This window comes from Phaenicophaeus curvirostris, chromosome 4 (assembly GCF_032191515.1).
Source record: "Phaenicophaeus curvirostris isolate KB17595 chromosome 4, BPBGC_Pcur_1.0, whole genome shotgun sequence".
Classification (NCBI taxonomy): domain Eukaryota; kingdom Metazoa; phylum Chordata; class Aves; order Cuculiformes; family Cuculidae; genus Phaenicophaeus; species Phaenicophaeus curvirostris.
Window position 1 is genome coordinate 78472703 of NC_091395.1, and position 21442 is coordinate 78494144.

A 21442-nucleotide genomic window follows, 5' to 3' on the forward strand; every position below is an offset into this window, starting at 1 on the left:
ACCATCCCACTCCTGGCACTATCCCACCCCCTGCCCCATCCCATCCCCAACATCAGGATTCCCAGGAAGGTCCCACTCACAGAAGACACGCAGGGCGACGGCGGGGGAGATGCTGCTCCCCGAGGGGCTCCGTGCTCGGCAGTGGTAGGAGCCGGTGGCGGAGCTGGCGATGTGGGGCAGGGCAAGGAGGTTCTCGGGGCTCTCCTGGAGCCACTCGCTGTTCTTATACCAGGAGTAGACAGTGTCGTCCTGAGGCTCTCCCACCACCTGGCACGTCAGGGAGACGTCATCTCCTTCCCGCACCTCCGTGGATGGGGAGACGAGGACACGGGCAGCTGGAGCATGGAGAGGGTGGAAAACTGGTTGGCTGGAGGGCCCAGAGAGTGGTGGGAAATGGAGTTAACTCCAGCTGGAGGCCAGTGACAAGTGGTGCCCCCAGGGCTCAGTGCTGGGTCCTGTTCAATGTCTTTATCAATGACCTGGATGGAGGCATCGAGGGCACCCTGAGCAAGTTTGGGGGTGACACTGAGCTGGGTGGAAGCTGGATCTGCTGGAGGGTTTTGAGGTTCTCCAAAGGGATCTGAACAGGCTGGATCCATGGGCTGAGACCAACGGAATGAGGGTTAACGAGGCCAAATGCCGGGTCCTGCCCTTGGGGCACAACAACCCTGAGCAGCTCCAGACTAGGAGACGTCTGGCTGGAAACTGCCTAGAGGAGAAGGACCTGGGGGGGTTGGTTGGACAGGAGGCAGCAGGAGCTGGGGGTGTTTATCCTGGAGAAGAGGAGGCTGAGGGGAGACCTCATTGCTCTCTCCAACTCCTCTCCAGGAGCTGCACAGAGCCAGGAGGTCTCCCCTTACCTCCTCTTCTCCAGGCTCAACAGCCCCAAGTCCCTCAGCCGCTCCCACAACCCCTGTTCTCCAGCCCCTTCCCAGCTCCGTTCCCTTCACTGGACGTGCTTCAGCCCCTCCAGGGCTTTCTTGGAGCGAGGGGCCCAGAACTGACCCCAGGATTCGAGGTGCAGCCTCACCACTGCAGGGGGATGATCCCATCCCTACTCCTGCTGGCCAACCCATGGCTGATCCAAGCCGGGTGCTGGTGGATTCTCAGCCACGTGGCCGGCTGCTGTTCAGCCAGAGGCTGTGCTGAGCACCGTATGTTTAGCACAAAGTGATGTCCCTGTGGTGTCCCCGTGACAGGATCACGCCCGGCTGCGGCAGCAAAGTCGCTTTGGGCCATCTGGCAGCAGCCCGTGATGCTCAGTGACTTTTCAGAGAATCGCAGAAGGATTTGGATTGGAAGAAAACTCAAAGCCCACCCAGTTCCACCTCCTGCCATGGGCAGGGACACCTCCCACTGGATCCAGCTGCTCCAAGCCCCATCCAACCTGGCCTTGAACCCCTCCAGGGATGGGGTTGGGGGTTCTGATTGATGGCAGGCTAGACTTAGAATCATAGAATCACCAGGTTGGAAAAGACCCCCTGGATCATGGAGTCCAACCATTCCTATCAAATACTAAACCGTGTCCCTCAGCACCTCATCCACCCGTCTCTTAAACCCCTCCAGGGAAGGGGAGTCAACCCCCTCCCTGGGCAGCCTCGGACAGGGACCAATCACCCTTTCCAGGAAATATTTCATCCTGCTGTCCAGCCTGACCCTCCCCTGGTGGAGCTTGAGGCCATTCCCTCTCGTCCTGTCCCCTGTCCCTTGGGAGAAGAGCCCAGCTCTCTCCTCTCCACAACCTCCTCTCAGGGAGTTGCAGAGAGCAATGAGGTCTCCCCTCAGCCTCCTCTTCTCCAGGATAAACACCCCCAGCTCTCTCAGCCGCTCCTCTTCTTCTCCAGCCCCCTCCCCAGCTTCGTTGCTCTTCTCTGGACTCGCTCCAGAGCCTCAACATCCTTCTTGTGGGGAGGGGCCCAGAACTGACCCCCAGGATTCGAGGAGCGGTCTCCCCAGGGCCGAGTCCAGAGGGAGAAGAACCTCCCTGGCCCTGCTGGCCACACCGGGTCTGATCCAAGCCAAGATGCCCTTGGTCTTCTTGGCCCCCTGGGCCCCTGCTGGCTCATGGAATGGTTTGTGTTGGAATTCCGAGACCTCAAAGCCCATCCAATTCCACCCCCTTCCATGAGCAGGGACACCTCCCATTGGACCAGGTTGGTCTCAGCTCCATCCAGCCTCTCCGTGAGCACCTCCAGGGATGGGGCAGCCACCACTTCTCCAGGCGGTGCCATTCCCTACTCTGCTGTCACCATGAGACAGCAGCAGAACGTCATTTAACAGCGGGACGTGGGCAGGACCTGCACAGGAACAGTGACATTCCATGCTGGTTCCTGCTTGACCCCCACCCAACACCCCATGGCTGCCCCAGGTACCACGTGGGACCAACCTTGTGGCACACGGTACTCACTCTGCACACGGAAATAGAGTCGGTGGGAGGTGGTGCCGTGCGCGTTGGTGGCTGTGCAGCGGTAGCTGCCTTCGTCTGCCACTGTCACCTCCCTCACCTCCACCCGGAGGGCATTGGGAGCGGCCGAGGCGCTGACCCGTGGGCTGGGACTGGTCCCCCCATCGCTGGTGGCCACCAGGGCCTTGTCCTGGAGAAGGGCCAGCTGGGCAGGGGGGTTGCTGGCCACCGAGCACTGGAAGATGGCCAAGCGGCCTCGCTGAGTCTCCAGGAATGCGGTGAGGTGAGGATCCCGTGGGGCATCTGTCGGGGTGGAGAACGGGGATGGAAAGGCTTGGATCCCAGCAGGAGATCTGGGAAGATGCAACCTGGGACCTCCCGGAAAGAGAGGGGAAAGCTGCATCGGCTTCCGAGGAGGGAAGGGGAAAGAGGGGCCAGGGAAGGGGGAAAGAGGGGCCAGGGAAGGGGGAAAGAGGGGCCAGGGAAGGGGAGGCCATACGCACACAGCACATCCAGGAGCACAGTGGGAGAGGTCCGGCTGTGGCCGCTGGTGTTGGCTCTGCAGTGGTAGAGACCCGCGTCCGTGCTGGCCACTCGCTGGAACTCCAGGGATGCCGCCGAGCCCTCGGAGAGGAGCTCCCCGTTCCGGTACCAGGTGAAGTTGGGCCGAGCCGCGGAGTCGCTGCTCAGCTGGCAGGTCAGGTTGGCCGCGTGGCCTTCCAGTACACGGGAGGACGGAGACACGGTGATGCTGGCAGCTATGGGCAGGAGACAATGAGAACCTACCGTGGACTTGGATAGGACTCCCTCAACAGCCTTAAGGTGGGGAAACCCTCCCAAAACTGGCTCACAAGCAACCTCATTGCTCTCTCCAACTCCCTGAGAGGAGGTTGTGGAGAGGAGGGAGCTGGGCTCTTCTCCCAAGGGACAGGACGAGAGGGAATGGCCTCAAGCTCCACCAGGGGAGGGTCAGGCTGGACAGCAGGAAAAAATATTTCACGGAAAGGGTGATTGGTCCCTGTCGGAGGCTGCCCAGGGAGGGGGTTGAGTCCCCTTCCCTGGAGGGGTTTAAGGGCTGGGTGGACGAGGTGCTGAGGGACATGGGTTAGTGATTGATGGGGATGGTTGGACTCGATGATCCGGTGGGTCTTTTCCAACCTGGTGATTCTATGATTCTATTCCAGGGGGCAAATGCCAGCTAATCTTGCAATGCCACAACGGGGACAGCTCCAAGCTGGAGCAGCACCCTGCAGGAGCCCAGCAGCAGGACACTCAGAACCCCACTAGCCAAGGGATGATGCCCCACGGGAACCCCGTCAGCTGCATTTTGCTCAGCAACCCCAGTCCTGCATGGGCAGGGGCCAGCAAGGAATCCCCACCAGGAGCTGGAGCCCTTGTTTGGCCTGTGGGAGAACCTTCCAAACCCACCAGGAGAGGCTGGAAAGGCTGGTAATCTCCACATGGAGCAGCCTTAACTGTAACCCTGCTCACACTCCACCCCAGCACCAAGGTGCACGATTTATTCAGGACAGATGCCCTTTGATACCCTGGATTTCAAGGCTATGTGGCCATTTCTCCTCCCTCTGACCATCTCCCACCATCACCCACCATCTCCTGAGCTTGTCTCCTCCCATGACGTCTTCCCCAATCTCTCTATCCTCCCCTTGCCCCTTTATCACACTCACTCTCAGCCCTGAAGTCCACGGCCGCGCTGGCATTGCCCTGCGTGTTCCCAGCCCAGCACACGTAGGTCCCCTCGTCCTCTACCACCACCTCCCGGATCTCCAGCTTCAGGCTGTTGTAGGATGAGGTGGCATGGAACCTGGGCCTGGGGGCTGTGGGGCAGCCCCACATGCAGGCTACGACTTCTTCTCCCCTCTGGAGGGTCAGGTTGGCCTCTGGGTCGCTCTCAACACTGCACTGGATGATGCCCAGGTGCCCACCCTGGGTCTCCAGGAAGGAGCTCAGCACCGGTTGCCTGGGTGGGTCTGCAGGGTTAAAAGAGCTCTAGTAAGAATATTATGGAGATTGGAGAGGTTGACGTTGGAGAACCCCAAGAAGCCAAGGGATTTCTGCTCTGCAGCATCATAGAAGCAGCTCTTGAACATCCCACAACTCTCCAACTACAGATCCATGGATCCAGCCTGGCCAAATCCCTCTTCAGACCCTCCCTGCCCTCCATCCATGGATCCAGCCTGGCCACATCCCTCTCTAGATCCTCCCTGCCCTCCATCCATGGATCCAGCCTGGCCACATCCCTCTCTAGATCCTCCCTGCCCTCCAGCCATGGATCCAGCCTGGTCAGGTCCCTCTCTAGATCCTCCCTGCCCTCCAGCCATGGATCCAGCCTGGCCACATCCCTCTGCAGAGCCACTTGTATCCAGCCACCAAATAGACTGAGCTCCATTCACCACAGCTCTCCAGGCTCAACCATCCAGCTAGTGTTTGACTCAGCGATGGGTACCCCCATCCAAGCCATGGGCCACCAGTTTCTCCAGGAGAACGCTGCGGGAGACGGCATCAAAGGCTTTCCTGAAGCCCAGAACGCCCCTGGAAGCACTTACAGAGCACACGGAGCGGGACAGCTGCCGACGTGTCGCTGCCGTTGCTACTCCGGACCCTGCACTGGAAGATGCCGGCGTCCTCACCACGGATGGATGGGAAGCGCAGGGTTGGGTCTGAGCTCTCCTGCAGCCACTTGCTGTTCCTGTACCAGGTGTAGAGCGGCTCCTGTGCCACTCCTGGAGGCCCCAGGCAGGTTAGGGTGACGCCTACCCCTTCCTGCACCTCTGCTGAGGGCTGGATCAGGATCTCTGCACCTGGAGAAGGGGATCAGAGAATGGTTTGGGTTGGAAGGGATCTCAAAGCCCATCCTATTCCACCACCTGCCATGGGCAGGGACACCTGCCACTGGATCAGGGGCTCCAAGCCCCATCTAACCTGGCCTTGAACATCTCCAGGGATGGGGCAGCCACCCCTGCTCTGGGCAACCTGGACCAATGCCCCCCCACTCTTCTCCTAAGTAACCAGTGATGGGATGAGAGGAAATGGCCTCAAGTTACACCAGGGGAAGTTTAGATTGGATATTGGGAAGAATTTCTTGACAGAAATAGAGGTGAAGCCCTGGCAGAGGCTGCCCAGGGCAGTGGTGGTGTCCCCATCCTTGGAGAGGTCAAAAAAGCGTGTGGTTGTGGCACTTCAGGACATGGTTTAGCAGGCACGAGGGGCGTGGACTGATGGTTGGGCTGGATGAGCTTGGAGGTCTTTTCCAACCTCAACAATTCTCTGGTTCTATGGAGCAGGAGGAGCTGGTCCCTGCCATGTGTCTGGTTGGAAACTGCCTGGAGGAGAAGGACCTGGGGGTGTTGGTTGAACAGGAGCCAGCAGGGGCCCAGGGGGCCAAGAAGGCCAAGGGCATCTTGGCTTGGATCAGACACGGCGTGGCCAGCAGGGCCAGGGAGGTTCTTCTCCCTCTGGCCTCGGCCCTGGGGAGACCGCTCCTCGAATCCTGGGGTCAGTTCTGGCCCCTCCCCACAAGAAGGATGTTGAGGCTCTGGAGCGAGTGCAGAGAAGAGCAACGAAGCTGGGGAGGGGGCTGGAGAAGAAGAGGAGCAGCTGAGAGAGCTGGGGGGGTTCATCCTGGAGAAGAGGAGGCTGAGGGGAGACCTCATTGCTCTCTGCAACTCCCTGAGAGGAGGTTGTGGAGAGGAGGGAGCTGGGCTCTTCTCCCAAGGGACAGGGGACAGGACGAGAGGGAATGGCCTCAAGCTCCACCAGGGGAGGCTCAGGCTGGACAGCAGGAAAAAATATTTCCTGGCAAGGGTGATTGGTCCCTGTCCGAGGCTGCCCAGGGAGGGGGTTGAGTCCCCTTCCCTGGAGGGGTTTAAGGGCCGGGTGGACGAGGTGCTGAGGGCCATGGGTTAGTGATTGATGGGGATGGTTGGACTCGATGATCCAGTGGGTCTCTTCCAACCTGGTGATTCTCTGATTCTAACCCCTTTCCTGGGGGACTCACCACGGGCGATGAAGGGTTTGGTGGCACTGGCGTTGCCGTAGCGGTTGGTGGCCACGCAGCGGTATTCCCCACTGTCCTGGGGTCCCACACCGTGGATCTCCAGCCGCAGGGCGTTACGGGTGGCGGTGACACCGAAGCGCTGACGTGGGGCAGCCTGCGACCCGCTGGAGGCCAGCAAGGAGCCGTCGCGGTAGATGGCCACGGTGGCCGGGGGGTGGCTGTCCACAGCGCAGCGGACAATAGCCAGCCTGCCACCCTGCGTCTCCTGGAAGAGCGTCACGGTGGGCGTCCGTGGTGGATCTGTGGGAGGAAAGAGGATGCTGCAGCTCAGGAGGTCCCAACCCATCCCCGACCCGCACAGCCCCTCCTCTGAGCAGCTTTCCCCTACGTCAGCGGGTTGTGTTCCCTCGCAGAAATGTCACAGCCAAACCCAGGGCTGTTTTCTTTCCCCCCTGACTTGCAAAAGCTCCTGAGCTGTTGTTATCACAGCTGGCTCCTGGGTCAGTGACCTCCCAGCGGTTTATGGGATGGAACAGATTAGTGGAGGAGTGGGAGATGCTGCAATGACCGGAGGAGTCCCTGCTGCAGCAAAAAAAAAAACCACCTCACAACTTAAAATCATGGACAAGGCGCTGAGGGATATGGTTTAGTATTTGATAAGAATGGTTGGACTCGATGATCTGATGGGTCTTTTCCAACCTGGTGATTCTACGATACCACAATCTCTGCCCCAAACGCCTTGGGTCCAGCTGAAAGGTGGGGTGGTTCAGCTTTGACTCCAGGAGTTTGCACAGAAGGTCTGGTGGGGTCCCTCCCACGCCCTGGCAGGAGCCGTGGACACTCACACGTCACGCTCAGGCTGATGGCTTGGGAGGTGTCACTGCCCCGGTCATTCGTCACCTTGCAGGAGTAATATCCAGCGTCGCTGGTGGCCACGTGGTGGAAGAGCAGGGTGTGCACGGCCCCTTCCTTGAGCCAAGCACCGTTCTTGTACCACGTGTAGTTGAGGTCCTGGCCCTCCCTGCCAGGGACATCGCAGGACAAGGTGGTGGCCGTCCCCTCCTGCACCTCGGCCGCGGGGCTCACCGAGATCTCCGCAGCTGATGGAGACACGAGTGCGGTCAGGGGGGATTCAGAGGCAGAAGAGCAGCCTCCGACCCCATGGACAGAGTCCGGAGACAAGTGGGAGCCCTGCCTTGCTCCATAGGGATGACAATGGAGATGGGAGGCGTTCGGGTTTGTTCCTTGCCAGCTGGAGTTTGAGTTCTGGCTTTAATGGAAAGGAGCAAAATTCATGGTGGGTGAAAATTCACAGCCCTGCACTGTGAAGGACACAGGCACGATGGAGACCTCTCAGCCCTGTGCCGCGAAGGGGACAGGCACGGAGTTATGGAGACATCACAGACCCCCACACCACGAAGGATACGGGCATGACTCGATGGAGACATCTCAGCCCTGTGCCGAGAAGGATGAAAGATGAAGGCGTGGCACAATGGAGACATCACACCCTTGCACCATAGACTTCCCAGGTCCTGGATCTCCAGCTAGCACCAGCCCTGGACTCACTGGGTAAACTCCATCCTGGTCCCACAGCCCTTCTCCTCCTCCAGCAGCTCCCCAGCCTCAAGCGGGCTCCCCTGGCACTCACACAAGATGTAGAGCATCACGGGAGGTGCCAAACCAGCTCCGAGGGCGTTCCTGGCTTCGCAGCCGTACTGCCCGTAGTCCTCGCGGCGAATGTCCCGGAGGGTCAGGATCTGCTCGTTGCCCATGGCCACCCCGTCCTTGAGCCACTGGAACGCTGAGATGGGGGGGTAGCTGCTCCCCACCACGCAGGTGAAGGAGACCGTGTCACCCAGGTGGATGTTCTGCCCGGAGGGGGTGACCGACACCTGGGTGTCCTTCGGGGAGTCTGCGGGGAGGACAGACGGACACGGTGGCCAGTGGTGAAGCGGGGTAGGACCTGCAGGATGTAGCTTCTTCTGCTCTTTGAATGTGAGGATCTAGCATTGGGGAGTTGGGATGGGGGGTAACACTGGCAGCAGAGAGGGGTGGGTGCCAGGACATGCGATGGAGCCAGCACTCCAGTAGCATTTGAGGGAGCGACAACTCTGGCCACGGAAAGCCATGGGGGAGCAGGAGAGGGAAGGAGAAGCAGGAGGAACCTCAGCTCTGGGAAGGAGGCAAAGAGGGAGGCGCGAAGAGCAGCAGGAGAGGGATCTGGGCATGGCAGAGGCGCCCCCATCCCCTTGCCCCACATACGTCTCACCCGCAGGACGACCTCCCCAGTCGCCTTCCTGGAGCCATAAGAGAGTTCGCAGAGCAGTTTTTTGGAGTGGTCCTTCCAGGAGAAGGAGGTGGTGAGGGTTAGGCGGTGGCTGACCCCGCTCGTGTCCAGCTGGACCTGGCTGGAGACCACTGAGACCTGGGGGTCGTAGCCCTCCCAGCTCAGGGAGATGTCTCCTGAGGGGCAGGCGTAGGGTGTGGAGCACTCCAAGGTGGTCGTTTGCCCCTCGGTTTGCTCCTCACTGGTGGTTACACTCGGAAGCTCGAGATTATCTGGAGAAAGAGAGCAGAAGGTGGGATGAGGGCATTGAGGGCACTCTTAGCAAGTTTGTGGGTGACACTGAGCTGCATGGAAACGTGAATCTGCTAGAGGGTTGGGAGGCTCCAAAGGGATCTGAACAGGTTGGATCCATGGGCTGAGACCAACGGGATGAGGGTTAATGAGGCCAAATGCCGGGTCCTGCCCTTGGGGCACAACAACCCTGAGCAGCTCCAGCCTAGGAGAAGTCTGGATGGAAACTGCCTGGAGGAGAAGGAGCTGGGGGGGTTGGTTGAACAGGAGCCAGCAGGGGCCCAGGGGGCCAAGAAGGCCAAGGGCATCTTGGCTTGGATCAGACCCGGCGTGGCCAGCAGGGCCAGGGAGGTTCTTCTCCCTCTGGCCTCGGCCCTGGGGAGACCGCTCCTCGAATCCTGGGGTCAGTTCTGGGCCCCTCCCCACAAGAAGGATGTTGAGGCTCTGCAGCGAGTCCAGAGAAGAGCAACGAAGCTGGGGAGGGGGCTGGAGAAGAAGAGGAGCGGCTGAGAGAGCTGCGGGTGTTTATCCTGGAGAAGAGGAGGCTGAGGGGAGACCTCATTGCTCTCTGCAACTCCCTGAGAGGAGGGTGTGGAGAGGAGGGAGCTGGGCTCTTCTGCCAAGGGACAGGGGACAGGACGAGAGGGAATGGCCTCAAGCTCCACCAGGGGAGGGTCAGGCTGGACAGCAGGAAAAAATATTTCATGGAAAGGGTGATTGGTCCCTGTCTGAGGCTGCCCAGGGAGGGGGTTGAGTCCCCTTCCCTGGAGGGGTTTAAGGGCTGGGTGGACGAGGTGCTGAGGGACATGGGTTAGTGATTGATGGGAATAGTTGGACTTCATGATCCTGGGGGTCTTTTCCAACGTGGTGATTCTCTGATTCTATGTCTGCGTGGGGAGCGAGCTGGGAAGGGGGCAGATCTCGTCACCCACCTGAAATGCTCAGCATCACATCCTGCGCCGCCGACCACCGGTCTCCGTTAACGATCTCAAAGCGGAACCGGTAGGGCCCGCTGTCCCCCGGTGTCACCCCGCGCAGCAGCAGGGTGCAGTTCCGAGCAGTGGGGTCCCCCAGGAGCTGGGCTCGGTCCCTGAAGGCGGCGTCCACCTCCTGCGCTGCCGAGTGGAACACCACCGTCTTCTGGGCGTTGTAATCCTTGTACCAGATGGCCACGATGCCATCAGCAGCCGTCACATCGTCGGGGTAGCTCAGGGTGCAGGGAATCACCACGCAGGAGCCCGCGAGACCCCGCAGGGACTCAGGGTAGGTGACCCCCCATGAGCTGAGGGCTGAGGCGAAGGGAAGAAGGAGTCAGGGTACCAGCCACGTTGGAGTCGGACCATCCCATGGGCTGCATCCTCCTGCTCCCCACCCAGGACCCACCAGGGTTGCGTCGCTTCTCCTGAGCTGCTGGAACAGCCAGAGATGGGCTCAGGGTGGGGAGGAGAACAGGGGGGCAAGGATAAACCCCCCAGGTGAAACTTTCAAGGTGGAGAAGGGGGAGATGGTTGGGAAACACCAGATCTGTGAATCCTCCCAGTAGAGAAAGAGGCTCCAGGAAAGCTGGGGAGGGGCTCTTGATCAGGGAGGGCAGGGACAAGATGAGGGGAATGGTTTTGAGCTGAGAGAGGAGAGATTGATATGAGATCTTAGGGAGAAATGTTCTCCTGGATGGTGGGGAGGCCCTGGAACAGGTTGCCCAGACCAGTGGTGGCTGCTCCATCCTGGGAGGGGTTCCCAGGTTGGATGGGGCTTGGAGCCCCTGATCCAGTCGGAGGTGTCCCTGCCCATGGGAACTGGATTGACTTTGAGATCCCTTCCAACCCAAACCATTCCATGATGAGTGGGTGGTGCCTTCAGACAGCACAAGGTACCAGCTGGATTTGAAAAACAATGACTAAATAACCAGTAGAAGGGGAAAATTTGCCCTCCTGGCCCTTCAAAATGGCCTGCAGGGGAGCCAGGAGTAGCCTCCAGGTGCCCAGACCCTGTCCTGCTCATAGAATCATAGAATCACCAGGCTGGAAAAGATCCACCGGACCATCGAGTCCAACCATCCCCATCAATCACTAACCCATGTCCCTCAGCACCTCGTCCACCCGGCCCTTAAACCCCTCCAGGGAAGGGGACTCAACCCCCTCCCTGGGCAGCCTCGGACAGGGACCAATCACCCTTGCTGTGAAAATTTTTTTCCTGCTGTCCAGCCTGAACCTCCCATGGCAAGACGAGGGCATCAGCACTCCCACTCCCTATCCTCCTGGTGCAAATCCAGCCAACCAACCCCAAAGGGAAGGGGACCAGGTGGGACAAGGGCTCTTGGTGGCATCGTACCTGGTGGGATGAGGGTGGCCAGGAGGATGAGCCAGCAGGGCAGGCACATGGCAGCGCCCAGGGCACCAGGGAACAGAGGCAGGGAAGGTCCACACTGTGAGAGGTGACCAGTCTGCGAGGTCAGCGTTCAGCAGAGGAGATCCTGACAACAAGAAGAGGTGGTCAAGGGACTTAAAACATGGAATCATAGAATCACCAAGTTGGAAAAGACCCACCAGATCATGGAGTCCAACCATCCCCATCAGTCACTAACCCATGTCCCTCAGCACCTCATCCACCCGTCCCTTAAACCCCTCCAGGGAAGGGGACTCAACCCCCTCCCTGGGCAGCCTCGGACAGGGACCAATCACCCTTGCCATGAAGAATTTCTTCCTGCTGTCCATCCTGACCCTCCCCTGGTGGAGCTTGAGGCCATTCCCTCTCGTCCTGTCCCCTGTCCCTTGGGAGAAGAGCCCAGCTCCCTCCTCTCCACAACCTCCTCTCAGGGAGTTGGAAAGAGCAATGAGGTCTCCCCTCACATTGTACATCAGTGCAGTCCAATGTTTCCCACTGGAGAAGTGCGGCTGTGAGAACCTCATGAGGTTCAACCACACCAAGGGCAAGGTCCTACAGCTGGGTTGGGGAGATCCACGATTTCAGTACAGGATGGGAGATGATTGGGAGCAGCCCTGAGGAGAAGGACTTGGGGTGCTGGGGGAGGAGAAGCTCAACAGGAGTCACCAACGTGTGCTCACAGCCCAGAAACTCCCCGTGTCCTGGGCTGCATCCAGAGCCGCGTGGCCACTAGGGCCAGGGAGGGGATCCTGCCCCTCTGCTCCGCTCTGGGAGACCCACCTGGAGTCCTGGGTCCAGCTCTGGAGTCTTCAGTATAAGAAGGAGATGGAGCTGTTGGAGCGAGTCCAGAGGGACACTACAAAGATGATCCAAGGGCTGGAGCACCTCCCATGCGAGGACAGGCTGAGAGAGTTGGGGTTGTTCCTCCTGGAGAAGAGAAGGCTCCAGGGATACCTTAGAGCAGCTTCCAGTACCTGATGGGGCTCCAGGAGAGCTGGGGTTGGACTCTTTACAAAGGGTTGGAGTGACAGGATGAGGGGCAATGGGGATAAACCGGAGACGGGCAGAGTTAGACTGGACAATAGGAAGAATTTCTTTGTGATGAGGGTGGGGAGGCCCTGGCCCAGGTTGCCCAGAGCAGGGGTGGCTGCCCCATCCCTGGAGGGGTTCAAGGCCAGGTTGGATGGGGCTGGGAGCCCCTGATCCAGCGGGAGATGTCCCATGGGTGGAACTGGATGGTCTTTGAGGTCCCTTCCACCCCAAACCATTCCATCATTCTATCTATGATCAGCTTAGCGACCTCTCCATATCGAACAAGGCAGCTCTTCACTCCCTGAAACAACATTTTCCTCCTTCAAACAATGATTTCTCCTTAGCCAACACCTTTCTTTTTTTTTTTTTTTCTCCCCAGCATGTGCTTTGAATTTCCTTGCTGCCAATTTGCTTTAGGGAGGGATCCTGGATTCCAGAGCATTCACAAGAGCTTCAGCTTTTCCTGGGATTTTCCCTGGCCAAACCAAAGCACCAAGAGCAGAAGAAATGGTCCCACCAGACCCTGTGATGGGGTCCCACCACCCTGAACCTTCTCAGCACTGCGGGCCATGAGGTTTCCCAGAGATCAGGGGGAGCGAGGGACCAGAAATAACCATGGGATGGGGTTGAAGGAGGAAGGAAGCGTTTGTCTCAGGGGTGGAATCTGCTCTCCCGCTCCCCGCTCGTGCCCACAAGTTTCATTTCTTCTGCCACGCTTCTCCCAGTTTCGGTTTCTGGGAGCAGGATGGGGACCCCAGTTCCTGCCTGTCCACCCTCTGCGGTGGCTGCAGCCTGTGGAGGGGCCCTGCTGCTGGTCAGGGCAAGAAAATTGAAGTATTTGTAAAAACATCTCAGTAAAACCCATTTTTTATGGTTTCTCTGTGTGTGTGTGCATGCAGGTTGCCCAGAGGAGGGGTGGCTGCCCCATCCCTGGAGGGGTTCAAGGCCAGGTTGGATGAGGCTTGGAGCACCTGATCCAGGGGGAGGTGTCCCTGCCTGTGTCAGGAGGTGGGACTGGATGGGCTTTGAGGTCCCTTCCCACCGCAAACTGTTCCATGATTCTTCAAGCTTCAGTAAAAATCACCTATCGGCCTCAAAATGCGGCAGCCTAGGGGGCTGGGCATGAAACTTCTGAGGTTGGTCCCTTCAATCTGCAACACGTCCCATTGCAGCGACAGAGACGAGGACCATGGGATCTGCACTGATGCCCATCAAGGGGTGCAGATCAGGCGCATCCCTGGCTCTGAATGCCACCCTGAGCCTGGACCCGGGTCCTGGAGGCATCAACCCCGCGGAGATGCTCTCACCTTCACCTCCACCCCGCTCCGAGGTGCCCACCAGCAGCATGTGCCACCCCACAGAGCATCATCCAGCCTCTCATCCCAGCAGGGAGAGGCCCAGAACCATTCCCTGCCCTGGTTATCCCCATCCCAGCATCTCCCCAGGGAGCAGCAGCTTTACCTGGGAGTGTCCTGAGCCACGATGTCTACGAAACACAATGTCTATGATGGTGCCTTCTCCTCTCTGCTTGGTCAGGGCTATTTAAACATCTGCATGGGGTGAGGAGCCCAAAGCCGCAGCACTTCCCTGTTCAGGAGTTGGTACCCGTCACTGCTTTTGGGAAGTGGTTGACACCATCAGCTATTTCTTGCCTTTTCCTCATCCGAGCTGTCCGGGGCAGGGGTCATGGCGGTCCCCACAGGAGGGTTCTCCAGCATCCCAGGTTCTGGGAGACACTGAAAGGCTGTATCTTCACTGTAGCCCAAGCAGCATCAATCTCCCGGCATCCCAGGACCTCTCAGAGCATCCTTGGCACCGTGCTGTGTCAGGGCGATACCCTGAGACCAAGAGGGTTGTAGTGAGATTGGGGCAGCATCCCCTTGGATTTTTGGGAGGAGGCTCTAGAAGAGCCTGGAGGAACCCACCCAAAGAGCAACCAGGAGTAAAACTCATAGAATCACCAGGTTGGAAAGGACCCACCGGATCATGGAGTCCAACCATTCCCATCAATCACTAACCCATGTCCCTCAGCACCTCGTCCACCCGGCCCTTAAACCCCTCCAGGGAAGGGGACTCAACCCCCTCCCTGGGCAGCCTCAGACAGGGACCAATCACCCTTTCTGGGAAAAACTTCCTCCTAATGTCCAGCCTGACCCTCCCCTGGTGGAGCTTGAGGCCATTCCCTCTCGTCCTGTCCCCTGTCCCTTGGGAGAAGAGCCCAGCTCCCTCCTCTCCACAACCTCCTCTCAGGGAGTTGCAGAGAGCAATGAGGTCTCCCCTCAGCCTCCTCTTCTCCAGGATAAACCCCCCCAGCTCTCTCAGCCGCTCCTCTTCTTCTCCAGCCCCCTCCCCAGCTTCGTTGCTCTTCTCTGGACTCGCTCCAGAGCCTCAACATCCTTCTTGTGGGGAGGGGCCCAGAACTGACCCCAGGATTCGAGGAGCGGTCTCCCCAGGGCTGAGGCCAGAGGGAGAAGAACCTCCCTGGCCCTGCTGGCCACGCCGGCTCTGATCCAAGCCAAGATGCCCTTGGCCTTCTTGGCCCCCTGGGCCCCTGCTGGCTCCTGTTCAACCAACCCCCCCAGGTCCTTCTCCTCCAGGCACTTTCCAGCCAGACTTCTCCTAGTCTGGAGCTGTTCAGGGTTGTTGTGCCCCAAGGGCAGGACCCACCATTTGGCCAAGCCTGGAGCAGCAGTACGACCTTCAGGCAGGGGCTGAGCTGCTCTTTGCCTGGGTCAGGGCAGGGTTCAGTCTCCACCACAGCCGCACTAGAATTTGATGTCTCTAGGTCAATGCTCGACCTTGTGTTGAAGGTCTGGGAGTGTGGGAAAGTGCCCTCGGGGACTTTGTGCTGCTGTGCAGCACTCAGCCATCCCCTCCTCAGCTGTTCTGTGCCAGACTCAGCTGGGTTGAGTGCTGAGGCAGCAGCGCAGGAGCAGCAGCCGCCTGCAGCCCTGGAGAGCTCTGCTGCCCACCAAGCAGCATTGGTGGAATCATGGAACAGTTTGGGTTGGAAGGGATCTCAAAGACCATCCAGTTCCACCTCCTTCCATGAGCAGGGACACCTCCCGCTGGATCAGGGGCTCCCAGCCCCATCCAACCTGGCCTTGAACCCCTCCAGGGATGGGGCAGCCACCACTGCTCCATCCAACCTGGGCCAGGGCCTCCCCACCCTCCCAGGAGAACATTTCTCCCTAAGATCTCATCTCAATCTCCCCTCTTGCAGCTCAAAACCATTCCCCTCGTCCTGTCCCTGCACTCCCTGGATCAAGGGCTCCTCCCCAACTCTCCTGGAGCCCCTTTCCCTACTGGAAGATGCTCTAAGGTGTCCTTGGAGCCTTCTCTTCTCCAGGATGAACAACCCCAACTCTCTCAGCCGCATACAGAAGGTTCTCCAGCCCTCACATCATCTCTGTGGTCTCCTCTGGACTCGCTCCACCAGCTCCATGTCCTCCCTGTGCTGAGGACTCCAGAGCTGGACCCAGGACTCCAGGTGGGTCTCCCAGAGCGGAGCAGAGGGGCAGGATCCCCTCCCTGGCCCTGGTGGCCACGCGGCTCTGGATGCAGCCCAGGACACGGGGGGTTTCTGGGCTGTGAGCACACGTTGGTGACTCCTGTTGAGCTTCTCCTGCCCCAGCACCCCGAGTCCTTCCTAGAGCGTGATCCCATCCCACATTAGCAAGCAGGGACTGGGATATCTGGTGCGAGGAGGCTGTGCCAAACCTTCACCCTTGTGGCACGGTACCTGCTCGGTTTGGGAAGCTGCTGAGCTGTTTCCTGACACAGCATTGAGTGCAAAAACCCTGACTCTGGCAGAAGTGGCCATATGGCATCTGGGCTCAGGGTGGCTGATGCCACAGCTCCTGCTGGCCACGAGGAGGAAAGCCTAGGACAGCGTGACTCAGCTCCAACACTTGTTCTGCACCAGCTTCCTGAGCCTCCGCCTCTCCTTCATTCCCTCTGCATCGCTCTGGTGGAGCAGACACCATCTCCACTGTGTCTGTGCAGAGCATGATGCTGGGTGTTGCCGTGCCTCAAGGTCTCGGTGCTGGATGTGACCCTCCAGGGCCTCTCTCTGCAGCTCTGGTGCAAATAATCCATCCCGAGAGTGGGCAGCAGCCCGAGACCAAAGGTGCAAAGTGCTCTTCCCATGCAGAGCCTGCTCTTCCAGGATGGAGCTCCAGGGACTTCTCCTCCAGGGTTGTTAGGAAAGATGGAATCATGTTGGGCTTACGAGCAGAGCAGGGACTGAACAGAGCAGGAGCCAGCAGGGGCCCAGGGGGCCAAGAAGGCCAAGGGCATCTTGGCTTGGATCAGACCCGGCGTGGCCAGCAGGGCCAGGGAGGTTCTTCTCCCTCTGGCCTCGGCCCTGGGGAGACCGCTCCTCGAATCCTGGGGTCAGTTCTGGGCCCCTCCCCACAAGAAGGATGTTGAGGCTCTGGAGCGAGTCCAGAGAAGAGCAACGAAGCTGGGGAGGGGGCTGGAGAAGAAGAAGAGCGGCTGAGAGAGCTGGGGGGGTTTATCCTGGAGAAGAGGAGGCTGAGGGGAGACCTCATTGCTCTCTGCAACTCCCTGAGAGGAGGTTGTGGAGAGGAGGGAGCTGGGCTCTTCTCCCAAGGGACAGGGGACAGGACGAGAGGGAATGGCCTCAAGCTCCACCAGGAGAGGGTTTAAGCTGGACATCAGGAAGAAATATTCCACAGAAAGGGTGATTGGTCCCTGTCCGAGGCTGCCCAGGGAGGGGGTTGAGTCCCCTTCCCTGGAGGGGTTTAAAGGCCGGGTGGACGAGGTGCTGAGGGACATGGGTTAGTGATTGATGGGAATGGTTCGACTCCAGGATCCAGGGGATCTTCTCCAACCTGGTGATTCTCTGCCCCCAGCCAGGGGCCCATGGGGTTTCCCAAACCAGTGACGAGGGTGGCAGCAGAGCTGGATCAGCCGCTCACAGGGTGCCCTCTGCATGGTCAGTGGGCAGCATTGAGGGCAAAGCTCCAGCCTGTTCCTCTTTCCAGGTCCCAAGGGTTGTTCCGCCAGGGTGGTGGCCGTCAGCAAAGGGGAAGCTGAAAGAGAGGAAGAGAATCACGGAAATCAGTGAAAGTGTGCAACTATAGAATCACAGAACAGCTTGGGTGTGGAAGGACCTCAAAGCCCATCCAGTTCCCCCCCTACCACAGGCATGGACACCTCCCACTGAATCAGGGGCTCCAAGCCCCATCCAACCTGGCCTTGAACCCCTCCAGGGATGGGGCAGCCACCACTGCTCTGGGCAACCAGGGTCTCCCCACCTCCCAGGAGAACATTTCCCCCCAAGATCTCACCTCCATCTCCCCTCTCACAGCTCCAAAGAGGTTCCCCTCACCCTCTCCCTGCCCTCCTTAAATCCAATCAGCACTGATGCAATTAGCAAATGAGGAGCACCTTGGTGGTATCACCAGGAGCTGCAGGAACTGCTTTCCCCTGGTGCCAGCTCTGGGGGAGCTCACAGGGGTCTCTCCCTCTGGGAACGGGGCTCACAGCTCCTCAGGGGCTGGGGACATTGGCCAAGGAGCCACAGGACTGAGGGACCTTCTCCCTCAGCTCCCCAAGTCCTTCTCCTCAGGGCTGCTCAACCTATTTTCCACCCAGCCTGGATGTCAGCTTGGGATTTCCCCGACCCTGGCACGAGATTTTGCACTTGGCCCGGTTGAACAAGGGTTCAACGATGTCCTCACCAACCGTGTGTCCAGGGAGGGAGGAGTGACCGTCCCTGCAGCCTGGGGACCAGCAGAGCATCCTTCTGGGGACCAAGCTTTCCATGGGGATCCCTCACCCTGAGACACTCACTGCCGCATCTCCGAGCTGCATCCAGGGCTGTCAGACTCAGCAAAACCCAAGGGGAGCTGAGGGAAGAGCCAAGGGGAGGCAGCTCAGCTCCTTCCCCAGCAGGAATGTGGGCTGGCCGGCATTCCAGAGCGATAAGGGGCTGCCTGGGGGTGTCCCAGGAATTTGAGGCGTGGGCTGTCTGGAGGAGAACACATGGATGGGAAGGGTCACCATAAATCAGCCAAAGCGCCCTGGCTAGCAGGGATTTGCCTCAATCCTTGCTGGCTGAGGGCACCCCGAAAGCTGCATCACAGCGGGAACGGGGCCAGATCCCTGCTTTTTAGTTTAGTGTTTGATCGGAATGGTTGGACTCGATGATCCAGTGGGTCTTTTCCAACCTGGTGATTCTATGATTCTCTGATTTTTTGGCTCTCCATGCCAATGGACGCTGGAGGAAGTGGGTGGGATGGAGGATGGGGCCAAATCTCCCTGCGAGCCCCCTCGACGCCTCCCCCTTCACCTTCCTGGGGTGAGAGGCAGAAAGAAAGGGACAAAGAAAAGAAATCCTCGCTCTGCTGGGACCCAGGCTGTAAAACTCCGGCGTCACCGTGCTCCGCGCTGGCACCTGAGTCAACAGAGCGTGTTTTTCTTTGGGAAGGGAGGCAGGGAAGCATTGGCTGGAGCAGATCTAGGGGTGTTGGGGCAGCCCCCAAGATTCTGGAGCCACCCAGACCCTGGGGAACCCTCTATGTGGTGCTCTGGGTGCACCCCCTGCCCCTTTCCAAGCCCCCCACCCCATTGCACCGAGCACGGACACCCCTGGAGTCTCCAGCACCAGGCACATCTGGATCCCCTCACTCTGGAATGCGCAGGGGGATGCAGAAGGGGCTGCTGGGGTTTAACCCTTCCCCTCCAGCCCCATGGATCAGGTTTGGGATGCAGGGAGAGCCGGGTTCCCATCATCCCACACTCCCCCCCCAGTCCCAGCTGCCAAGGGTCACCCAGCCCTGGGAAGCCGGCCCGGCTCGTTTCGGCGCTGGGTAAATATTTTCCTTGGCAGCAGGAGAGGTGCGAGGCCCCAGAGCACCCGGGCGGCTCTGTGGAGCTGGTGGGAAGTGGGGAGACACAGTGGGAAGGGGGGTGACACACTGGGAAGGGGGGTGAGCCGGAGCCCCCATCCCAGGGGATGCTCCAGCCCCGCTGCCGTGGTCCCCCCTGGATCTGGCGTGGGTGATCCGCACCCCAATGGTGTGGGAAGAGAGGAGGGAGCGCGGGGTGAGGATGAGTCCTCAGCCTGGGGAGGGGGGTTAGGGGGCCCTGGGATGGGGTGGGGTGGGATTGGGTGAGATGGGATGGAACGAGGAGAGATGGGATGGGATGGGATGGGATGGGATGGGATGGGATGGGATGGGATGGGATGGGATGGGATGGGATGGGATGGGATGGAAATGGGGATGGGATGGAGATGGGATGGGATGGGATGGGATGGGATGGGATGGGATGGGATGGGATGGGATGGGATGGGATGGGATGGGATGGAAATGGGGATGGGATGGAGATGGGATGGGATGGGATGTGATGGGATGGAATAAGGCAAGGTGGGATGGGATGAGGCAAGATGAGGTGGGATGAGATGGAATGAGATGAGATGGGGTGGGATGGGATGGGATGGGATGGAACGAGGTGAGATGGGGTGGGATGGGATGGGTTGGCATGACATGAGATGGGATGGGGTGTAAAGGGTTGGCATGGCATGGGAATGCTTGGGATGGGATTGAATGGGGAGGAACGGCATGGAATAGGATGGATTGGCACAGCATCACATGGCATGAGATGGGGTAGGAGTGCACGAGATGGGATGGTGTGGGATGGCATGGGATGGGAGGAGATGAGATGGCACAGGGTGGGATGGGGTTGCTAACAGGCTGCAGAGCTGGGGACAATGTCCCACAGGACTCAAGCAGAGGTGGGGGGGCAGCCAGAGGGGCAGCACGGGATGAACAGGAGAGACCTGTGGGTCGAGGAGATGCTGTGGAGCTGGGGACCAGGGCTGTGCAACCAGCTCGAACCTTTCCTTGGCCCTTGGTGAAGTCTTGGTGTGAGGAGCACGCTGGCTCGGGATGAAGGCTCTGCTGCCTCGTGAGAGCAGGACTTTGAGGCTGAGCTCTCGCTTGACTGGAAGGGAATGTTTCGGGTTGGGTTCAACATCTCCAGGAGGTTTTAACATCCGCATCTGTAAAGCAAAGTAAGCTTTCGAGCGAAAAGAAATCCATTCCAAATGCGCAAATGTGACTTTTAAATTCAGGAGACGCTGGACAGAGATGTTTTAAGCATTTCGAGTCACTGATCCCAGACGCTTCATTAATTCCGGAGCGAGATGGGGTTTTTCTGCAATCCCAGGCGAGCAAAGCGACGTGAATTATTCCTGTGACACGATGAGCAATCAGGTCCAAAGCGATGGGATGTGACACGGCCGTGCTGGTGGCCACGAAGCTGTGCCCGGAGTCCTCGTCGCTCGTCCCTGCAGCTGCAGGGGGAGATGGACCACAAGCCTGTGCAGCCCCGAGGCCAGGTGAGGGGCATCTTGTGGGTGGTGGGTTCCCTGCAGCATCCCTCCACCCTGGGCCTGAGAACCCTTTCCATGAAGAAGTGTTCCCTGAGGTCCAATCTGAACCTGCCCTGGTGCAACTTGAGGCCATTCCCTCTCGTCCTGTCCCCTGTCACTTGGGAGAAGAGCCCAGCTCCCTCCTCTCCACAACCTCCTCTCAGGGAGTTGCAGAGAGCAATGAGGTCTCCCCTCAGCCTTCTCCACGCTAAACAACCCCAGGTCCCTGCTGGAGGGTCGGGAGGCTCCAAAGGGATCTGAACAGGCTGGATCCATGGGCTGAGACCAACGGGATGAGGGTTAACGAGGCCAAATGGTGGGTCCTGCCCTTGGGGCACAACAACCCTGAGCAGCTCCAGACTAGGAGAAGGCTGGCTGGAAAGTGCCTGGAGGAGAAGGACCTGGGGGGGTTGGTTGAACAGGAGCCAGCAGGGGCCCAGGGGGCCAAGAAGGCCAAGGGCATCTTGGCTTGGATCAGAGCCGGCGTGGCCAGCAGGGCCAGGGAGGTTCTTCTCCCTCTGGCCTCGGCCCTGGGGAGACCGCTCCTCGAATCCTGGGGTCAGTTCTGGGCCCCTCCCCACAAGAAGGATGTTGAGGCTCTGGAGCGAGTCCAGAGAAGAGCAA

At 59.3% G+C, this 21442-nt stretch overlaps 1 protein-coding gene across 1 annotated transcript in view; it reads right to left on the reverse strand.

The window, feature by feature from the left end:
* Window positions 1-21442, reverse strand: part of SIGLEC1 (sialic acid binding Ig like lectin 1) — a 45083-nt gene that overhangs the window by 10977 nt on the left and 12664 nt on the right. The window contains exons 2-12 of the mRNA XM_069856608.1: window positions 11329-11470; window positions 9930-10286; window positions 8682-8978; window positions 8068-8331; window positions 7265-7519; window positions 6420-6719; window positions 4969-5223; window positions 4090-4392; window positions 2908-3162; window positions 2408-2707; window positions 81-335 (exon numbers count right to left, since the gene is read on the reverse strand). Coding sequence (XP_069712709.1) covers window positions 81-335; window positions 2408-2707; window positions 2908-3162; window positions 4090-4392; window positions 4969-5223; window positions 6420-6719; window positions 7265-7519; window positions 8068-8331; window positions 8682-8978; window positions 9930-10286; window positions 11329-11377 — 2890 coding nt within the window. The 5' untranslated portion in view covers window positions 11378-11470. The remainder of the gene's footprint in view (window positions 1-80; window positions 336-2407; window positions 2708-2907; window positions 3163-4089; window positions 4393-4968; window positions 5224-6419; window positions 6720-7264; window positions 7520-8067; window positions 8332-8681; window positions 8979-9929; window positions 10287-11328; window positions 11471-21442) is intronic.